Source organism: Mya arenaria, chromosome 12, assembly GCF_026914265.1.
Source record: "Mya arenaria isolate MELC-2E11 chromosome 12, ASM2691426v1".
Taxonomy (NCBI): Eukaryota; Metazoa; Mollusca; class Bivalvia; order Myida; family Myidae; genus Mya; species Mya arenaria.
The window spans coordinates 16,580,289-16,600,606 of NC_069133.1; the positions used below are offsets into that span (position 1 = coordinate 16,580,289).

General features: G+C 32.8%; 1 protein-coding gene across 8 annotated transcripts in view; it reads right to left on the minus strand.

The window, feature by feature from the left end:
• LOC128211134 (cilia- and flagella-associated protein 43-like) overlaps nucleotides 1-20,318 on the minus strand; it is a 51,136-nt gene that overhangs the window by 6,410 nt on the left and 24,408 nt on the right. The window contains exons 27-39 of one of the 8 annotated variants that reach the window (XM_052915563.1): nucleotides 20,192-20,233; nucleotides 17,448-17,498; nucleotides 13,960-14,026; nucleotides 12,135-12,149; nucleotides 11,634-11,648; nucleotides 9,231-9,322; nucleotides 8,147-8,353; nucleotides 7,299-7,469; nucleotides 6,973-7,101; nucleotides 5,059-5,178; nucleotides 4,522-4,629; nucleotides 3,857-4,032; nucleotides 836-1,055 (exon numbers count right to left, since the gene is read on the minus strand). In XM_052915563.1, the coding sequence (XP_052771523.1) occupies nucleotides 836-1,055; nucleotides 3,857-4,032; nucleotides 4,522-4,629; nucleotides 5,059-5,178; nucleotides 6,973-7,101; nucleotides 7,299-7,469; nucleotides 8,147-8,353; nucleotides 9,231-9,322; nucleotides 11,634-11,648; nucleotides 12,135-12,149; nucleotides 13,960-14,026; nucleotides 17,448-17,498; nucleotides 20,192-20,233 (1,413 nt within the window). The remainder of the gene's footprint in view (nucleotides 1-835; nucleotides 1,056-3,856; nucleotides 4,033-4,521; nucleotides 4,630-5,058; nucleotides 5,179-6,972; nucleotides 7,102-7,298; nucleotides 7,470-8,146; nucleotides 8,354-9,230; nucleotides 9,323-11,633; nucleotides 11,649-12,134; nucleotides 12,150-13,959; nucleotides 14,027-17,447; nucleotides 17,499-20,191; nucleotides 20,234-20,318) is intronic. The other 7 variants (XM_052915565.1, XM_052915564.1, XM_052915568.1 and 4 more) reach the window with 7 other exon arrangements.

The window sequence follows — 20,318 nt, forward strand, 5'->3', positions numbered from 1 at the left end:
TTCAGCGGGGGACAATTATCACTTGATCGGTGATTTAATTGTCATAAATGATATCAAGGATATGGTGAAATAGTCAAAAAAATTGAATTGTCAATTAGTCGTTTTTCAAACTGCCAACAGTTGGGTGTTTAATTTAATAATTGATTAAATATTTCATCTGAGAAACAAAGTCAAGTGGCAAAGCCAATCACACAAGATAAATAAACAGCCATTTTACACGAGCCGCACAGGAGGTTGATAATCAGCTTGTTTTAATGCTCTGGCAATGTCATACAAAAAACTGAATGCAAGTACATATATACTTACAATTTAATTTATTATCCTTGAGGTTAGATAAAATATAATATAAACCATATTAACAGGAAAATAAACACTGATTTAGGTACCTACAAGTTGTATACCACGACCATGTATATTCTATGAATACATAATTATACATTGCATACCCTTTTTCATTGACAGTATAATTTAAGAATTTAAAGTCAAATTTTTATTGGGATCTTGAATTCTTGGATAAGCAAATCTACAAAATCCATGAAAATTAATTTCCCACAAATATTCATGATTTTAAAGTATTTCAGACCGAGCCATTACGATCAAATTTTGAGGAAGCCTGACAAACCATTTATCAGACAGCTCTTGCACCCTCTTTCTAATTTCAACACTGTTCAATGAATATGCAAATGACACTATCCCCCCAACCCTGGATACCAGGGATACCATCCCCGAGCCTCTATACAAGGTAATGACACTATACCCCCACCCTGGATACCAGGGATACCATCCCCCAGCCTCTATATAAGATAATGACACTATATACCCCCACCCTGCATACCAGGTTTTCACTCCTGACTTTCTCCATGCGGTATCGACACAGCCTATCCCAGACTGACTGCTCCACTCCCTCCGGACAGTTTGAGAGTTTGTCTAGGTCTGTCATCTGGTTTGACATGTATGAGTCTGTCTGAGCATTAGTGCGTGCCGTGGATGGGCGGTCTGCAAATGGGTTAGGTAACATATTGGCGTCACCCTCTGCTCTTGTTATCTTGAGAGCCCTGAATCAAATATTGGGGAAAGTTAGAACTCATGATGATTAAAGCCATCATCTTCGGTATTAACAACACTGTCATTTAGACTGTCTTTTCCTGAAACTAGAAACAACCAAATTAATGTATAAATGATATCTACAAAAAAAACCCATACATTTCTACAATGCATATTTGATCCTTGAATTTTTTATTATTTTAACATTAATATATTTTAACTAAAATATTTTTTTTATGAACAGTCATTCCTAGATTTTTTTATTAAATTACAGTATACCAGTACCTTTAATCCATAAAGCAAAACACACATCACAATAAACTTACCAACAATAAGTGTACGAAATACCATGGGTAATTATATATAATACAGCTTGCGAGGAATATTATATTAAATTTTATATGACTTAACACCGATTTCAGTATAATCAATCAATATTTTTCTGTACCATATGTTTTTGTCCATATTTACAACACATTACAATCTATACCTGTCTTTAGATTGGAAAAATGAATGTGCCGAGGCAACTATGAACTTGGAAATCATGTGATGCCTGTATGCGAAACAAATGTTAGCTATGTAATTTGAAACAGAAATGTTCTTAACTATGTAATTTGAGACAGAAATGTTCTTAACAATGTAATTTGAGACAGAAATGTTCTAAACAATGTAATTTGAGACAGAAATGTTCTTAACAATGTAATTTGAGACAGAAATGTTCTTAACTATGTAATTTGAGACAGAAATGTTCTTAACTATGTAATTTGAGACAGAAATGTTCTTAACTATGTAATTTGAGACAGAAATGTTCTAAACAATGTAATTTGAGACAGAAATGTTCTAAACAATGTAATTTGAGACAGAAATGTTCTTAACTATGTAATTTGAGACAGAAATGTTCTTAACTATGTAATTTGAGACAGAAATGTTCTTAACTATGTAATTTGAGACAGAAATGTTCTAAACAATGTAATTTGAGACAGAAATGTTCTTAACAATGTAATTTGAGACAGAAATGTTCTTAACTATGTAATTTGAGACAGAAATGTTCTTAACTATGTAATTTGAGACAGAAATGTTCTAAACAATGTAATTTGAGACAGAAATGTTCTTAACAATGTAATTTGAGACAGAAATGTTCTTAACAATGTAATTTGAGACAGAAATGTTCTTAACTATGTAATTTGAGACAGAAATGTTCTTAACTATGTAATTTGAGACAGAAATGTTCTAAACAATGTAATTTGAGACAGAAATGTTCTAAACAATGTAATTTGAGACAGAAATGTTCTAAACAATGTAATTTGAGACAGAAATGTTCTTAACTATGTAATTTGAGACAGAAATGTTCTTAACTATGTAATTTGAGACAGAAATGTTCTTAACTATGTAATTTGAGACAGAAATGTTCTTAACAATGTAATTTGAGACAGAAATGTTTTGAGTGAAAAATGCTCAATTTCAAATTCAGTTGGCATGGATGGAATCATTTTTATAAATATGATAAGTTTTGTGGTAAGTTAATATACTATTGAAAAAAACTCCTTTATGTAAGTAACGTGAGCTTAAAAGCTGCACTTTCACAGATTTGCATGACTCTTTTAAAAACATATGTCCTAGAATCAGCTGATTTTGGCATCAATGCCTTCAATTCAGTCATATTAGATTATTCACAATAAAACAGATTGCAATTGTTTGGTAAACTTCAGAATATTTCGTTTTTCTTAAAGCGTTGGTTAAGCTTTTAACCATAAAACATCAATTTTCCAATGTTAAATATGAATAACTAAGATCTGATCTTTTTCCAGCAGCAAAAATTTGCTCATTCAAAGACAAAAACTATAAAAGTTGTCACCTTTAAAATATGATTTCATGTAAATATTCTTTTTTTATTTAAAATCATTAATTAATGAATGTACAAATAAAATATCAAAACAACTTTGTGAGTTCAGTGAATGTACAATAGGATTACAATGCCATGTACCTGAGGATAGGGTTAATATCTTGGGTATCAAAAACCGAACATGCCGACAAACCCTGAAACCTCTGCATCATCATTCGCCTTATGTGTGCATAGGACGAAGTTTGATTAAAATCAAGCCAATGAACATAACAAGAGCATCGTTGAATGAAAGATCATCTGTTGTTATATGTCAAACAAGGGACATAACTCTAACTATTGAAACCAGAGTCACAGGCCCTGATATACATGTGCATATTGTCTCTGGCAACCATGTTACCAAGTTTCATATCAATAATTTGAGTGATCACCAAGTTTAAAGCTTTGAACAACACCACCAATGTGGCCCCTAAAAACAGCAACAAGGCTATAACACTACCTCTTAATTATTTTCTTTAAAAAACTGACAAGCTAAAAAATATGTAACTTCCACTTTTTTTTGTATAAGTTAATTTTTATTAATACAACTTCTAACCACTTTAGGCTGTAAATTGAAAAAAGTATGATCTCAGCCACAGTCTTTCATTTGAATACTTGTCAGCTCTTCTCACTAATAAGACTTATGAATACAACATTGTGTTTTTCAGGCCAATCTCATTCAAAAGGATTTTTTTTATTTTTCAATTTCTTTTTTTGTTTGATTGTGATGAAAGCAAATAACATATTCAATCACATTCAAGTCCATTTCCTGGTTAGTAACCAGCACTGGTGCTCAATTTGGGAACCCCAAGAGGGTTCCCATTGTCGAGATTGAACCCTGCGGACCTCATGTATGAGAGGTAAAGACCTATACCACTGGAGGTAAAGGCCAATAGGCTACCTAGTGAAATCATGGTTGAACAAGCCATGTACCTGGGTCGTTTCTTGAAGAACCTGTAGAGCTGGTCCTGCTGTACAGCAGACACGTCCTGGAACTCTTTCTTGAACTGTTTGTCCATGACCTTGTCCTCCGCCAGGAGAATGTCATACTGCTCACGGAACGCGTCAACACTCTTACGAGTCTCCTGTACTGTCTGGGTCGCCTTTTGCTAAAAACATAAACTTTGCGTTAGCAACTTATCATGCTTATAAAAAAAAACTTCTTTGAACTATAAAGTGATGACAGCTATCAGCTGATATAAACATCCCATTAGTCTATTTCTCATGTAGAAAGCAGAACTTGTGTCTATTTTGAGCAGCCATGAGAAAATTATGCTTATATTATTAAGTCCACAACCTCTTAGGTCAGAGGAGGGTACATATTTACAATGCACCACTTAACCAGCTCTTTTTATATCTTTGCGCAGCATATTTACCAGCAAAAGCAAAAAGGTTCTGTCTGCAATTGCTGTTAATGATGCTTAGAACCTTTTTGCTTAAACCTGTTCATTATTAAGCTAAGAATAGATATATCTGTAATCAACAGTTGTCTAACACAACGTCACCTTTTTATTTTCTTGTATTCAAGAAGACCTACATGTAGGAGCTCTTTGTCCTGTGTTTCCAGTTGTGGTAAACTACTGGTATCTATAACCTACCTTGTTGACTTTCTTCTGTTCAAAGAGACGAAGAAGCTCATTCTCCTGTGTTTCCATTTCCTCCTCCACAAGTAGAGAGTAGCGCAGACGCAGGATCTTCAACTCCTCCTAAAATGCATACACAGGCAAAATTAACCTTGATTCATTGTTAGACTCTCACAATATTTGTACAATATTGCATGTCTTGACATACATACTTTTAGCATCACCAACAGAGAGTCTAGCAATGAAAATGCAGAATCTTTTCTCCTCCTGATAAAACATACGGTAAAACAGTGCTTTCAGCCCTTTTTGATTCTAGCTCAAGCCAATGAGGAAATTAAGAAAGTTCAAGCCAACAGGGTTCAACTGTATTTTAGTTCTTAAAAATATCTTGAATATTTCTTAAGTTATGCCAATAAACTATAGTTTTTACATCACTGACTGCAGCTGCCCATGGCATCTGAGCACTATGATAATACCACAATTGTATTCTTTGAAAAAAACTTATATATAAAAAAAATATATAAACAGATTGACGATTTTTCTCCAACATACCTGATAGATGACCATCATGACCTTGATTTTCTTCATGAAGACGGTGTTAAGCATGTCATCGAAGCCAGCCATGCTTTCCTGAATCACACTCTGGTTCTTGCGCAGCTCTGCCTCCAGTTGCTGAAGGGAATTGTAATTTCTTGAATAAGATTGATAATATAATATAATTTTATATTTACACTTTCAACTTCCATTCCTTAAATGAACTGCCTTTCGGCAATTGCGTTCATCAATCGATGAACGCAACATCTTCGGATATGTTCGGATCGCAATTCATCGCATAACGATATACATGGCAACTATTGATATTGTTACTGTTTATATCATGTCAGCAGGTCCCGTAAAATAAAAATCGACATTTTAGAAAGTGTTAATTTATTATACTTTAAATGTATTGTTGCCATATTTAGTGTTCCAATTTTACGCTTAAAAGTGATTTCAAGTGGTTGATCTTTTCCCGCGTTATTGTGACGTCATTTGAAACTAGAGCTGTCACAGGAGTGACGAAAACCCCCAAATGCCGCCTGGACACAGGAATGGCAAACCATTCCTTTGAAAAGAGGCCAAAACTCCAAAGTTACTGCACACTGCATCTTCTTTTATCATGCATGTATTGTTTGTCCGGAAACCGTTTTTCTATTTTCGTAACAGTGCACAAAAACCTTTACTCCACTGGCCCCATTTTCAATCACAAGAATTGTCTTCACAGAGGCTGCCTATACAGCAAGTTTCATCACAATATCTCATGCCCAATTAAAGTTAAGAAGCAGAAACAATTTTTCTATTTTTAGTAACAGTGACCTTGACCTTGGCCCCACCAGCCCCAATATCGAACTTGACCTGTATCTTCTGATGTTACACCTGTGTACCAAAAAATTTTCAAATCTGGCAAGCCTTTCATGAGTTATCGTCCGGAAACCGTTTTTTCTATTTTTAGTAACAGTGACCTTGACCTTGGCCCCACCAGCCCCAATATCAAACTTGACCTGTATCTTCTGATGTTACACCTGTGTACCAAAAAAATTTCAAATCTGTCTAGCTTTTCATGAGTTATCTTCCGGAAACCATGAAAACAGACCGACCGACCGACCGACCGACAGACCAACCAACTGACTGACAGACCGACCGACTGACCGACAAGCTCACTCCTTCGTTTGTGGGGGTATAAAAATGTTTCCGGTAACAGTCGGGTCGTTCTATTTACAACATGGGTAAGAAAAATTTCAAATCTGTCTAGCTTTTCATGAGTTATCTTCCGGAAACCATGAAAACAGACCGACCGACCGACCGACCGACAGACCAACCAACTGACTGACAGACCGACCGACTGACCGACAAGCTCACTCCTTCGTTTGTGGGGGTATAAAAATGTTTCCGGTAACAGTCGGGTCGTTCTATTTACAACATGGGTAAGAAAGGTTTTCTTAAATGAAATGAAGTATTTTTTTGAAAAATTCTTGAATGAAATAAGGAACTATTGGTATAAATATAAGTAATGAATTGCGGGATTGATGTCATTATTGGGGATATGAACACAATTGGGCTAGTCAAATTACGCGTGGAGCCGGACTCGACACACTTTGACCAGCCCAATTGTGTTCATACCCCGATAATGACATCAACCCCGCAATTCATTCCTTAATTGAATAATATTGATAATATAATGTGTTTTTTTTTTATAAAAGATTGATAATTTCTTCGTCCTGATCAAAATTTCGATCTGAGGGCATGCTCATAAGCCGGCAAACCTTAAACTATCAACTTGTACAGTAGAAAATGCATTTTTGTACATTTCACCAAAAAACACTTGCAAGTTTGTTTACTGACAACATGCAGAGTAGTAACTTTAGATCACTGTTGACGTCAAATGGTTCCTTTATTTTTCTCTAGTAAAGCAGAGTTACATGTACCTACCTTTCTGTATTTCTCCCTCTCTTCTTGGAGCTCTTTCACTCTCCTCTCAAACTCCTTGGCAGCCTTCTGCTCATCTTCACTCCACTCCGACTCCTCTTTCTGGCTCATGAACGCTGGCTTTGGAATATCCTGAAGAACATAAACATTTTGGTAAACACCATCAAATTGAATATTAAACATTGCAAGTAAAGAAACTGAGCATTCAATATTTAGGATTTTGTATGTCTTATTTTGAAAAAAAAAGACAAACTTAAAATTACTGCAACATAATAAAAGACAACAAGTGATAGTATTTGGGTGAAATTTAGGCACTTCTAAGGTCCTACCATCTTTAGTTCATCTTCTTTCTTGATCTCCAGCACTCCGCCCATCATATCAACGAGAGCCCGTTCTCGGATATTATCTCCCCTTTCACGAGCCCGGCGTTCCTCTTCTTCCTTCTTCTTCTTCTCTATTTCCTTACGCTGCTCTGGCGTGTAGAACTTCTCTACCTTTACCTGCAAGAATGGATAAACATGATTTTACTTTCAATTGAAGAGTACTTAATTACCTTCAAATGAAGAGTACTTTATTTTGAAAATGTTCTGTTTTTCTTTTTTAAAGTTTACTAGAGTTCTGTTGACATATATTTCAGTAAACAATTGCATCCTAAACTATAGAAATGATTTTTTGCTTTTATAATTATCATTAATTTCACAAAAGAATGTGACTAATTTATTACCATACGATAATACAGCCTGAAAAGACTGAAATCTGAAATTTCAATACTGAAAATTTAAGCATGACATGCCCTCTTATGAATGAGGGTCATTCCTCTGGTACGAAAATCATTGCACACACAAAATCTGAGTACCTGGGGCACCTTTCTGGCCAGGAACCCAATTTTCAACTTGCTGTGCATTACCAAGACCTTCAAATGTGTCATCAATGAGAGTCCCAGGGGCAATAATCACTATGTAATTCTTACCCTTATCCTTATACATACCTCAATGAATCCATTCACTCTATTGGCAAGTTAATTTTAATGTCCAAACAAAATACTTTGTTATAATCTTTAAATTACGTTAAATCTACAGTGGTTATCGAAATACAGCCCCTGGCGGAGGTCCCCCAGCTAGATATTCCAAGAGAAAACCATGTCACTGTCAACATTTCAACACACTTATACCCATACCTCATCATCATTAACAGTAAGAAGAATCTCCGGTTTCTCTGCGATACCCATGGTGGGTTCAATGACCTCTTCTACAAGTTCAAGGTCAGCGATGATCTTCTTTATGCGCTTGTTCTTGTCTGTGATCTTTCCAATCTCCTGCTCTTTCTTGAGAAACAGCTCATCAAACTCCTTGTTGAACAGGTTCTTGATACGGAATATGGCGTCCTGTAAAGAAGTGATATAAGATAAGATAAGATAAGATAAGACAATCTTTAGTAACACTTAAGAATCCCATCCACCAATAAGCTAATTCTCGCTGGGTCTATAAACCTAAATTTGTAATGCATGTGAGTTTGGGTAATGGTCACTAAGCTGGACAAGCAGGTATTCTCCGGGTACTCTGGTTTCCCCTGTGAACAACACAAGACCAGAATCTAGGGCAACATCGTGCCAACAAGAGTGACTTAGTATAAGTTATCATAACTTTCTTAACAACAGTTTTAAAATAACTTTAAATTTTTGAAACAAAACCTTAGTGTTTTTAATGTTGATACCTCATGGTGACCTCACAATTTGAATGGTATTTGCTTGCTGTCTGCTTATACATGTAAAATAAATTACCAAAAATACAGCACAGTTCTCGATCGTGAAATACTCCTCTTGTATTGGAAACATTACGTGTATTATTTTAAAGGCACACAATATAGGTTGATGCCAAAATTATCTAAAAAAAAATTATTTTAAAGCATTTTCATATATGACTTACATGTTTAACCTTGAAGATTAAAACCCCAAAAAGCATTTGAGTTAGGTACAGAAGAAAAAATAGTAACCTTTATAAATGTTTTTTTCTGAATTAATAGGTACGTGGCCACAATTTCCCCAGTTAAACAAATGTCAAAATATTGCTTATTTTTTCATCTGTAATTAATTTATATGCCTTTTTTGTTTTGATCAATAAAGTCAAATCAGTTTAAAATGACAGTGCATTATTTAGAAGTGAAAGCATTTTTTTTTCATCAACCTATATTGTGTTACTTTAAAACTGCTCTTGGAAAATTGTTATTAGCTCAAAATAAATTGAGAAATTCGCAACTTTTACCTCTAGCAAGACAATCTGGTTGACTTTCTGTTCTCTGGCATGGAGCTCAAACTGGCTATAGAACAACTCACTGCCTCCTCCATACTGGGCACCTGGTGGGACAAATAGTGGTTGCTATGGTAATTGGTTGGTTGTACAAACAATGGTTGCTATGGTAACAGGTGGATAGTTACCATGGAGACAATGCTGCATTCTTTGAAGGTTATTTCTTTATGATTTAAAAGCTATAAAAGCTATTCAAATAAAAATAATGTTATACTTTTTTAAGTGACTGTTGATTGATTAGGATGTTTTGTATTAAAAGATTGCATGAACTTTAGCAAAATAAAATTAATAATGTCATATCAACTTAAATAAGACAGGCATTATATGTAGGGTTATGTTTCCAGCTAACATGCACATATATACATTCTAAGCAACATTGAACCACCCATTTCCAAATTTAGCCATGCAAGGTAAATAACATGTCTATTGTCATAACTTGTCTAATGCTAACTATAAAGATAAAATAAACGCTGAACCATAAATAATTTGAGATGCGTAATAGATCCATATACATGTTAACTTATGTAGTCTGCACTTATAAGGATGATACGTTACCTTGATTTTTAGTATTTATATATTATTTGTGCTTAATTTAAAAAAAGAAATTAAATAATTAAGCTGAATTCTAATATTTTGTACTGCATCTATATAATATTGTTTTTTATTATTCAAACCATTAAAAATCATATATTATAGTCTCTAAATTATACCCTCTAAAAGAAATACCAGACCAGGCATGCAATTGGGCTATGGGGCTACAAGAAAAGCCTTTATAAACATATAAATATATTCTAAAAAAGAAAAAGACAATCATTGAAAAATTCACTTTTGGTATTATTGATATTACAAGCAGTAACATTTGAAACAATGAAAAAAATAATATATATATTGTTGGTTATTAAATATTCTCCAAATAGCAAATTTATATAGAATCACTTTAAATATGAGAAACCGAAAAAACTACCAAATTAATTATAATACCAAAAGTGAATTATTGGGAATTCATGAATAAATAATTTCCTGAATTTTGTAAACCTGCACCGTACATAGAATCCTAAAGGATGCAATATGAAGGAGAAGATTCCAAGGCCGAGATATATCTAATTGGATATAATAATGGTTTTCATATAAACTGGGGTTGTTGTTTCATACCCAAAATATCTTGAATTGGTAAAGAATATCCTGTTAACAATATAAAACATAACATTTAGTACAATTTAACCACATCAAATCTTCTGTTTATAATATAATAGGCTATGTATATGCTATATATCAAAAGATAAAAAGTCAAACATATCAGACATAAGGAGAGGAATGGCATGATTCAAAAGCAATAATTGTGTACTATATGATGCCAAATGATCATTTTTCATACATGCCAATATACGGCAAAATTAGACAAAATATAATTTAGAGCCTGAGTTACGATGACTGATCAAAATCCCCTAGTTGAACTGGAAAAATCCCCAGGTTTTTTGAGCAAAATCTGCTGGGAAACCTTCAAGAAATATGGTATGTATGATTTTCCATCTGCAAGTGAAATTTTTATGTTAAATGTCAAAGAAGCATCGAAATAGCATAATTTGTTTGCTTTTGAACCAATTGAATTAAATACTACATACTGAATTTTACAATAGGTAGTATGCTCTTATTCTCAAGAATTTTCAAATTATTTTTCTCACTATATTTTCCCCCCTGCATATTATCTATCCTTGCATACTATCTACAGTAAAATTCAATATTATTAATATATATAGATATAAGTATTTCAAGGCATGTCAATAATTTGACAAACATTTGTCATATTTCAAGTGTTTGTGTCTGTTTTCACTCAAGGGTATTAGTACTTTAGGTAAGGACAGTTATTATGTAACTGAGAGGGTAATACTCATGTTACTTTTTAGTATTAAGATATGCGTTCAGGAGTAAAGTGAAACTCAACAAAGGACAGGAATTTGTTTAAATGGGATATATACTTTTAGTAGAATGTTTGTGAAACAAAAAACTTTGTAAACATGTGAAAACATTGTCAACGAAGGGTTTCAATTGTGCAGTTTTGTGATGGGTCCAAATTTGGCATTTTCTGTATTTTTTGTTTGAACAGCTGCGAATGTGGTCCTCTCATTTATTAAGACATGCAGTAACTGATATAACATGTGTATATCATGTCTACCATTTTTTATTTTTTTTTATAATGTTTAAATAAACAATTGCATTTATATGCATGATATTGACCATAAATTTTTATATTTTAAACTTCATAAACAATTATCGAAAAAAGGTTCTATGGTCCAATAAAAAATACAGAAAATAAAAACCAATCACTTTTTTGTAAACTTTTATGGTTTAATAATTTACCAATACGGTCCGAATCTATAAGAGTTGAATATTCAGGATTACTGTAAGCTATGGTAACATCATACACATTGTCAGAACCCATGCTATATCATTCCAATTACTCAACCAAATATACCAAGGGAAAATAGGCTGGTGAAACTTCATAATCCATGAATATTCAAACATAACTTCTTACCTATTTTACATATTGCCTGAGCCATGTCTCAGCCATCCAATCAAACATCTGCATTTAACCTCATTAATTATTCATGAGTATGAGGTCTCATCCAATCAAACATCTGCATTTCACCTCATTAATTATTCATGAGTATGAGGTCTCAGCAGTTAATTTGCCCAATGCATTAAATGGAGTAATAAGTCATAAATAGAGTGGGTTCTGAGAATGCAAGTACATTAAAACAGCAAATAAAATCAGCATGACATGTGTGTGACAGACTTCAAAATAAATGATACATATTTGAATAGGTAACAGCTATTTGAGAGTTTTCTACATTACGTTACCTGGCAATCCACCTTCTGATCAAAACCATTGAAATTATGATTTCATAAAAAATAACTATGAAAATTGATTGTAAATCATTACAAATATTGCAGTGGAAGAATCTCTGTGAACAAACCCATTTAGATCGCAACATTGAAAGACAAATTGTATCAATTTTCAATAGACTTGTGCCATAAAAATTTCATAACTGATGCATAGTTTAGGTGACTATAAATTGTTTGATAGATTTTCATCCCCCCCCCCTCCCTCAATTCTACCGCCCCTTGAATTTTACTTACTCAAACAAAAATGTTGTTCAAGGGTCTGTATTTGTGTATCAGTCCGATACTGAATGGGAATGGTGTTTATTCATACCTACTGTGTTGATGAATAACATTCATATGTAAAAAAAAAAAATTGTTACAATCATGTTCGTGGTTCATCTAGAACGACATGTATATGGTCCCTTATGCAATTAGAAAGAGCATGAACATATATTTAAGGGTCAAACAGTCATCAAAAAAAATAAAATCCCCCCCCCCCATTTTAGAAAAAAAAAAGGATGAAATTTCTAGCAATTAATTTATATTGTTGGCCTATCAAAGTAACTGCTTTGAGCAATAAGTGTTTTCACAATTTCTTCCACAGCAACTGTATTGTAATTTGTGGCATTCAATATAATGTAATGGTAAGATGGTACTTAAGTAATGCAAACAAACAGAATGAAAACATCTGATTGAATTGATATATCTTTTTACATGACTGGATGTAGCTGGCCCCTATGAACGATTTCATAACTAAGAAAGATTTTCAAAAATGCAGTAGCACTGATCTTGACAAAATTACGCAGAGATCTGGGGCTATGACTTCAAACAGTCTCAAGTCTGAGTCTAGTCTCAGCACTTTCATTAAATGACAAAATATCATTTTTGTTTTGCTCAAATGAATGTAAATAATCACCAAATTTCCGATACTATAAAAAATCATCAAAATTTCACCAAAAATTCTCAACTAGAAAGAAAGTTGAAATGAAATTAAGATTTGCAGTTTTGCCACTTGAGTTTGAACCAGACTTGAAGCTGGACAGAATCATGGCCCAATGATCTGGGGTCATATTCAATAACCACCTCAGATTTTACTTAATTTTAAGACTAGAATCTAAGTGTTTTTATTGAATTAATCGACTTATGGACTGGATTGAGGCATGTCTAAGGATAAGAATAAAAATTATATTGAATACAGCCCCTGATCTTGCACTGGATATGTATAAGATCGATGACGGAATGCACACTGCAGCTACACCCAAACAGGTCAAATAAAAAAATAAAATAAAATATATATTTCACTGCATAATATCCACCTAATCAAGCCACACAAGAAAAAACAACACTGAACTGTCTAATATTGTGAAGCAAATCTTGGCATTTGAAAATAAAATGAAATATTATTTTTATTAAACTTAAGTTCTTAGGGCTTTTTCAACAATTCTTAAATGAATACAATAATTTTTGTCATCTATATCAATGTGGGTAGGCGATGTTCATTGACAAATTCATAAGACTTTTATTAAGATACAAACAAAAGCCAAAATAAAATGGTCCATCTTATATTGACATCATTATACATGTCACATTCATTGACATAATTTCATAGACTTTAATTCAGATAAATATAAAAGCCATATACAGTATATATAGAACTCATTCACTTGATGAAAAAAACGTGTCTGGCCTAAAACCTAAAACAAAAAACTGAAATCTTTTTCTAATGACGCAACACTTGAGCACATTATAATAACAATATTTCCCCACTGTATTGGGGTGGGTGGGGTAAGTGGACACATACCTAGACTGCCCGTGGTTGAGGGCTGCTCCTTCCCGTCATCATCCTCTCCCTCACCTCCCTCATCATCCTGCAAGAAAATAAAAGACCATGTCAGCTTAGTACTACATGTATGTCATATGGTCACAATAATTATTAAATGCAATGGTGCCATCTTATCAAGGTATGTATGTACAATTGCTTATTTGTTGACATATTTATATGTATAAAAATTAATGGAATTTTAATGGAAATAAAAAGAATATAATTATAAAAAAAAAATCACAAAAAATCTCAATAATTACATTTTTGAAAAATTGAAATATTTACATAAGTCTGTACATCATCATTTTAAATGATAACCAAAATACAAGAAATTACTCTGAAACAAAATAGTTAACAACTTGAAATACATTAAACATATAAAAACAACAGCACATTGCCTTAAATAATTATTAATTTTAAAGTTGTTTTATTAAAACTTTTATTTAATTTTACATTTAAAACTTTCAACTCAGTTAAAAGAAGCAATTATCCACAATGGGTTTCTGTTTGTTCATCCATTTATATACTTTACTGACCTAATTGAATTAATTTTGAACATGTGATCAGATTTAAAGTTAATAAATATCATGGATGTTTACACCATGGATTGGAAACGTCCTTCTATGTCTATAAGGATTATTTTGAACACTTTCGAGAAGCAAAATTGCATATGAAATTTCAATATCTGCGATTATGATTCAACTTGCGAAACTTCCTATTCTTTATTCTTGCTGATTGCTCACTGAGGATCATGGGTAGATTATTCATTCTGATTATTTCACAGATATCGGTCCGACCAGAATAATGGGGGTGGGGTATTAATAATTTTTAGTAGTAAAACATGTCTTAATTCTAAATTAATATCAAAATTACTATTACATCCTATAACATTAAATAATACAAAAAATATAATTGCTTATTACACAGGTATACAAGGTGTTTACATGTCCAAACAAATTATCAGCAGATCTGACAGAAATTAACAGAGTTTGCCGATTATTTCCGATCAAAGAACTGGAGGAATTTCCCGATACATGCTGAACAGGTGCAAAGGATTGTGAGTAAATGACTTCTTATTATCTTTTCACTGATAACGGGCAATTTTCAATCCATGGTTTATATGTCAGTGTAAATACTCATAAAATAGTTGACAACAGAAGTATGGTGCTGATGGCAGGTCAGACAGTTTACAACAATACCTTCCTTATACCACATTCAGTACTTGCCGATCGTGCAAATACTCATGAAATAGCTGACAACAGTAGTACAGTACTCATGGCAGGTCAGACTACAGCAATATGCATTACACCACATTCAGTACTTGCGGACCATGCAAATACTCATGAAATAGCTGACAAAAGTAGTACAGTACTCATGGCAGGTCAGACTACAGCAATACTCATTACACCACATTGGGTACCGTGTAAATACTCATGACAGCCACATTGTGTCGAGGATCAGAAATGTCAGTGGGTGCAGGTGCCCCATCAGCAGTGGGTGAGATCTTTGTCATACAAAAGATGATCTTAATATCAAAGATGAAATCTCTGGCAGCAGAAAAAATAACTTTTTCTTAAATAAAATAACGCCCCTGCCATTTTTGTACAACTATTGATTAAAATTAAAATATGATAATAACTATATATTAGTATAAAATTGAAACAACAACAACAACAAACATTTCATCCCAGAGTTTCTGTTTTTCTTTTATTGGCCCTATATTGAATTTATTAGTCATTTTGAACCATTATTAAGACTCTCGACATTGTGCTGCATGTCTTCCACTATTTTACTTCATCTTCTCAATGCCGCCTCTTCAAATCGATATCTTGAACAGTTCCCTAAAGACTGACAAATGAACAGTTTGAAAGACCTCTACCATTTTCGGAAGCTCTACTGTTGTCTCAATCAAAACGGCTATGAGAAATGTTTGCAGTATAACTTCCAACTTGTAACACAGAAATATCAACATGAACATAACTTGAATTAACAAAAGTCAATTAATGAATCTTACTACTTTATATCCATATTTTTTCTGTAGTAACATACTAAAGAACAACTAAAATGAAATGCATAGTTCAAATAAATCATATGTAAATTTGCACAACTGCACAATATGTAATAAATAAATTTTCAAATTTCTAAAATTTATTATTGGTACATGAATTTTTGTGTTAAGCATATTGAATACCAGGTTTTTACAAACTGTAAGGAAATGTAGGTTAAATTATGGATGGATTACCCTCACTGGCAATGTGTGTACTAATTTTCATAAGAATATCATGAAAGCGTTTTGAGTTATGGCCTTATGTTTCGCACGCTGAAGACATGGGCAATGAAATTGGTTTCTGTCACACCATCGTTCTTTGAAAAACAGACCAGCTCTTAAAATAAGTATGATAAATGTACAGTCGAACCTCGCTATGTCGACATCGGATAAGTCGACTTTACGGTTATGTCGACTTTTTTTTCCGGTCCCAAATTTATTCCTTCTTATTCCATATAAAATAAATATGTTTGTGTCGATTTTTTTATCTCAACTTTTTCGCTATGTTGACCTCGTTTTTCAGTCCCAGTGGTCGAATTTCACACATTTCCTATGTTCTTTATGTCAAACTGTAGATCGAGACGTAGGTGTGAAAATATTCACGACGGTTTGCGGCATGTTGCAAAATACCGTGCGTGTCAACATAACAAACTGTCATAATTGGTAAGTGCGAATAATTAAAATTGTTTGTTTATGTATTTAATTAAACAGACATTTATTGCTCGAGCCCTTTGGTATTGTATAAAACATGAACATTTTATTGATTAGATATCAATCCCGAATGGGAACAGAAAGAATAACTTCAAAATGTCAGTTTCACTGCTCTGTTCGACAAATTCAGAGAAGGACCCGGTATAACATCTTACAATGTACAAATGTATGCAATTGTGGTTTTATATGTGTTTTTTTGTGATCCATAAACATAAAAGAAATAAAGTTGACACAAATAATTCTTCTTTTGTTTCACTTTATATTTTTCAATAATAAGTTTACTGTTTTCATGACGAAAATATTTAACAAGACCGTTCAATTGTGGATGTAAACATCGTACAACCCAACTCAAACGTGTTGGTATTGGTGATATTTTTTGTAATTCGGATGAGACGACTTTTCGTTATCTCGACTTTTTTCACTAGGTCCCGAAAAAGTCAACATAAAGAGGTTCGACTGTATATACTGTCCAGTCATCGAAATTAGTCTTTTGGATGAACGAGCCCAAATTCATATACCAATGCTTGGCATTACATTTTTAACAAGCCCTTTTGCATAAAATCCATAATTTGAGCAAGACTGGTAAGCATTTTACCAGTGACGGGCTTGCGGGCTTGTGCTAAATTCGACCACTGTATACCGCAAAAGTGCATTCAATCGTTTGTGAAGGTTACATTTATTCACTTAGTCTATTAGTATCTTTACTTACCGCTGTAGTCGGCACTAGCTTGGTTGTGATTTCTAGAGTTTCTTTTCTAGCCTACAAAAGAATTAGTAAAAGCCACACTGTTATGAGAACCAATCACACATGATAGCGAACAAACTAAATCAAATTGCAAAACATAGCTAAATAGGGTTACAGTCTACTTCAAACATTGCAAGTTTAGGTCCTTCAAAACAGAATGTGACCTTTAAGAATCGTTATCTACATGAACTTTGGAACACGTAAATGTAAATCACAAGATGATCACCACAGCCCCTTAATAAGGCAAAAAAACAGTTATTTCCCAAAAGATTGGGTAAATAGGTACATTGTAGGCAAAGGTTTCTTTCTATTTTATTTTTTTGAGAACCGGGATTCTGTACCAAACCGACCTATTTCAGGGTACCTATAACACTATATCACTATTATTAACGTCTAATGAGGATTGAAAAAAATTATATGACCACCAAAGCAGCTTAAAAAACTTTTGAGTTGGGTGTATTTTCATGAGTTGGTCAAGACTTATGCCAAACAATTTATAATTGTGCTTTTGTTGGCTGCAATTTGAAATTGTGTCTGACCAAGTTTACCCTTAAAAAATAGTGATAGCCCTTACTTAATAATATAATAAGTTACAGTTCTGAATATCATACACAAACCATGCACATCTTCAAAGAATCCATACAATTACTATATTAATAATTTAGGTAACTTTTTGGCCATACTTTAAAAAATCTGACAGCCTTTAAGAGACTCTGATTGTAAAATTGTGCAACAATATTGGATACTTTTAATTATATATTTTGTGCCCCAATGGTTAAAACAGCTATTGAAATAAAACTTTTGGATGAACAACCCTGAATGTTTACATGAGTGCTATGCATCGAAATATTAAAAAAGCCCTGCTTATATATAAAATCCAGAATTTGAGCAAGCCCTTGTGCTTATTTTGAACGCTGGTTAAAACAGAAAAAATACACTAACATTTTTATCTCAGGATTTCAAAGAATAAAATTATGTCCCCTTTTTATCAAAAAGTAAATAAATAAAAACAGAGAGATTAGATGAGATAGAATTAATTTGCAATCAATGTGTAAGTTCCAGTTAGTTGGCAAATTAAAATACATTTACTAAAGTATGTAAATTATTAAAAAAAAATGTCATCATTAAGATACATTTCATTGAAACAGGCTCTGAATATACGTTAATGTATCTAAAACATCCTTGGCTCATATTGACTAACTTCTTGAGTCTGTGATTCAGACCCTGACAGGCTCAGAAAAATGAATTCTTAGAAGTTTCAAAATATCTATTATATAACTAATTTTGAATTTATAGATGTGTGCCTGATTATAGAATAGATTTTTTATCACTGATTCATCATTTTTATCATTTTGCTCCTATAATAGCACATTTGCCGCAGATTAAGCTGAGATTAAGCTTTTCTGAGGCTGGTCCCAATTTCTTGAAACTTCTTAAGTCTCTTATAACAGGATTAAGCTAAACTCACTATTTTTGTTTTTCAATAATTTGCTTAATATTTACTTCTTTAAGAATTTTTATACTTTAGATAGGAATTATCTGTATGTTTATTACATTGAACCATTTTTCATTAATTAAATTAAATTTAAGTATGTATTTTGGCTAATTGAAATAAGCTACTTAAGCCTGTTTAGCTTAAGAAGTTTCGAGAAATCGGGGCCGGAGGCTGAGTCTCAAACTCAAAATAACAGGGTCTGAGACTTCAACAATTCAGGACGTGAGTAAGGGCCATAAATTATCAATTTAAACTATCTGAAACTTAGAAGCAGGATAAATCATAAAAGACTTAGTGAAGCAAAAGTTAAAAGTTAATGACATCGTTACCAGTCCCATAACCCATAAATTAAGAAGCAAACAATCCTGTACAATTTGAGAAAAGGTTGATTAATTGTTGTAATTGGGTATCAAAATTAGTTGCCTCAGGCTAAAGACTACCGGCAGACAATGTCATTATTGAAATGAACAGGTATTTACGGTAACTGAAATTTCTACATTCTTATCTTGACATTAAGAGAGAAACATGTTTTTTTAAATTAAAACATTTTCTACAAAATGCACACGAGCTAACAATTCAAATTTACGACAATTATAACACACATGTACATATAGCTGATCTAGAAAGTTCTGGTTAATAACAAGTTGTGTCTCAATGTAAGCACGGTCATAGACTGGCATGAACTCCATCAACAAGATATGGGTCTTATCATAAATCTTTGAGTTAACTAATTGGCATCATATTCAATATATTTCACACAAACAAAAAAGTGCATTATGGTACGTAAAATGTTACAATGCCGTTATATAGTCTAAACAAAAAACATTACACCATGGGGCACTGTCATAATGTTTTCAGACATAAAAAAAATGAAGATATCATATTTCTTGCCTATATCATATTTAGAATATGACCCTGTGTTTGCTTGTCAGGTATATTCTTAAAAACACATACAGTAATAACTGAAGTGCAAATCTTTCAAAAACTAAAAAAAATGTTTAATTTTGTAATTCTCTGTTCAACGAGAAAATTTTGCAATGTTATAACTAGATTGAATTGCTAGAAACTTCTTAAACATCTACTTTTCGTTACTCAGCTTTTTCGAATTGAGACACAATTATCTTGTATTTCCTTGTTACACTGTTATTGTAGCTGTTTAGTTTACAAACAACCAGAAAGATCTAATAAAAACTCAGTTTTTCTATACGAGTACCTTCTTTTTCTTAATAACAGGTAGAGGTTTATCCTCAAGAGCCTAAATATAACAAATGTCAGTATGATATATTTGCTAAATAATGAATATAATATTTATTACCAATACACCCTAAAAAAACTTGAAA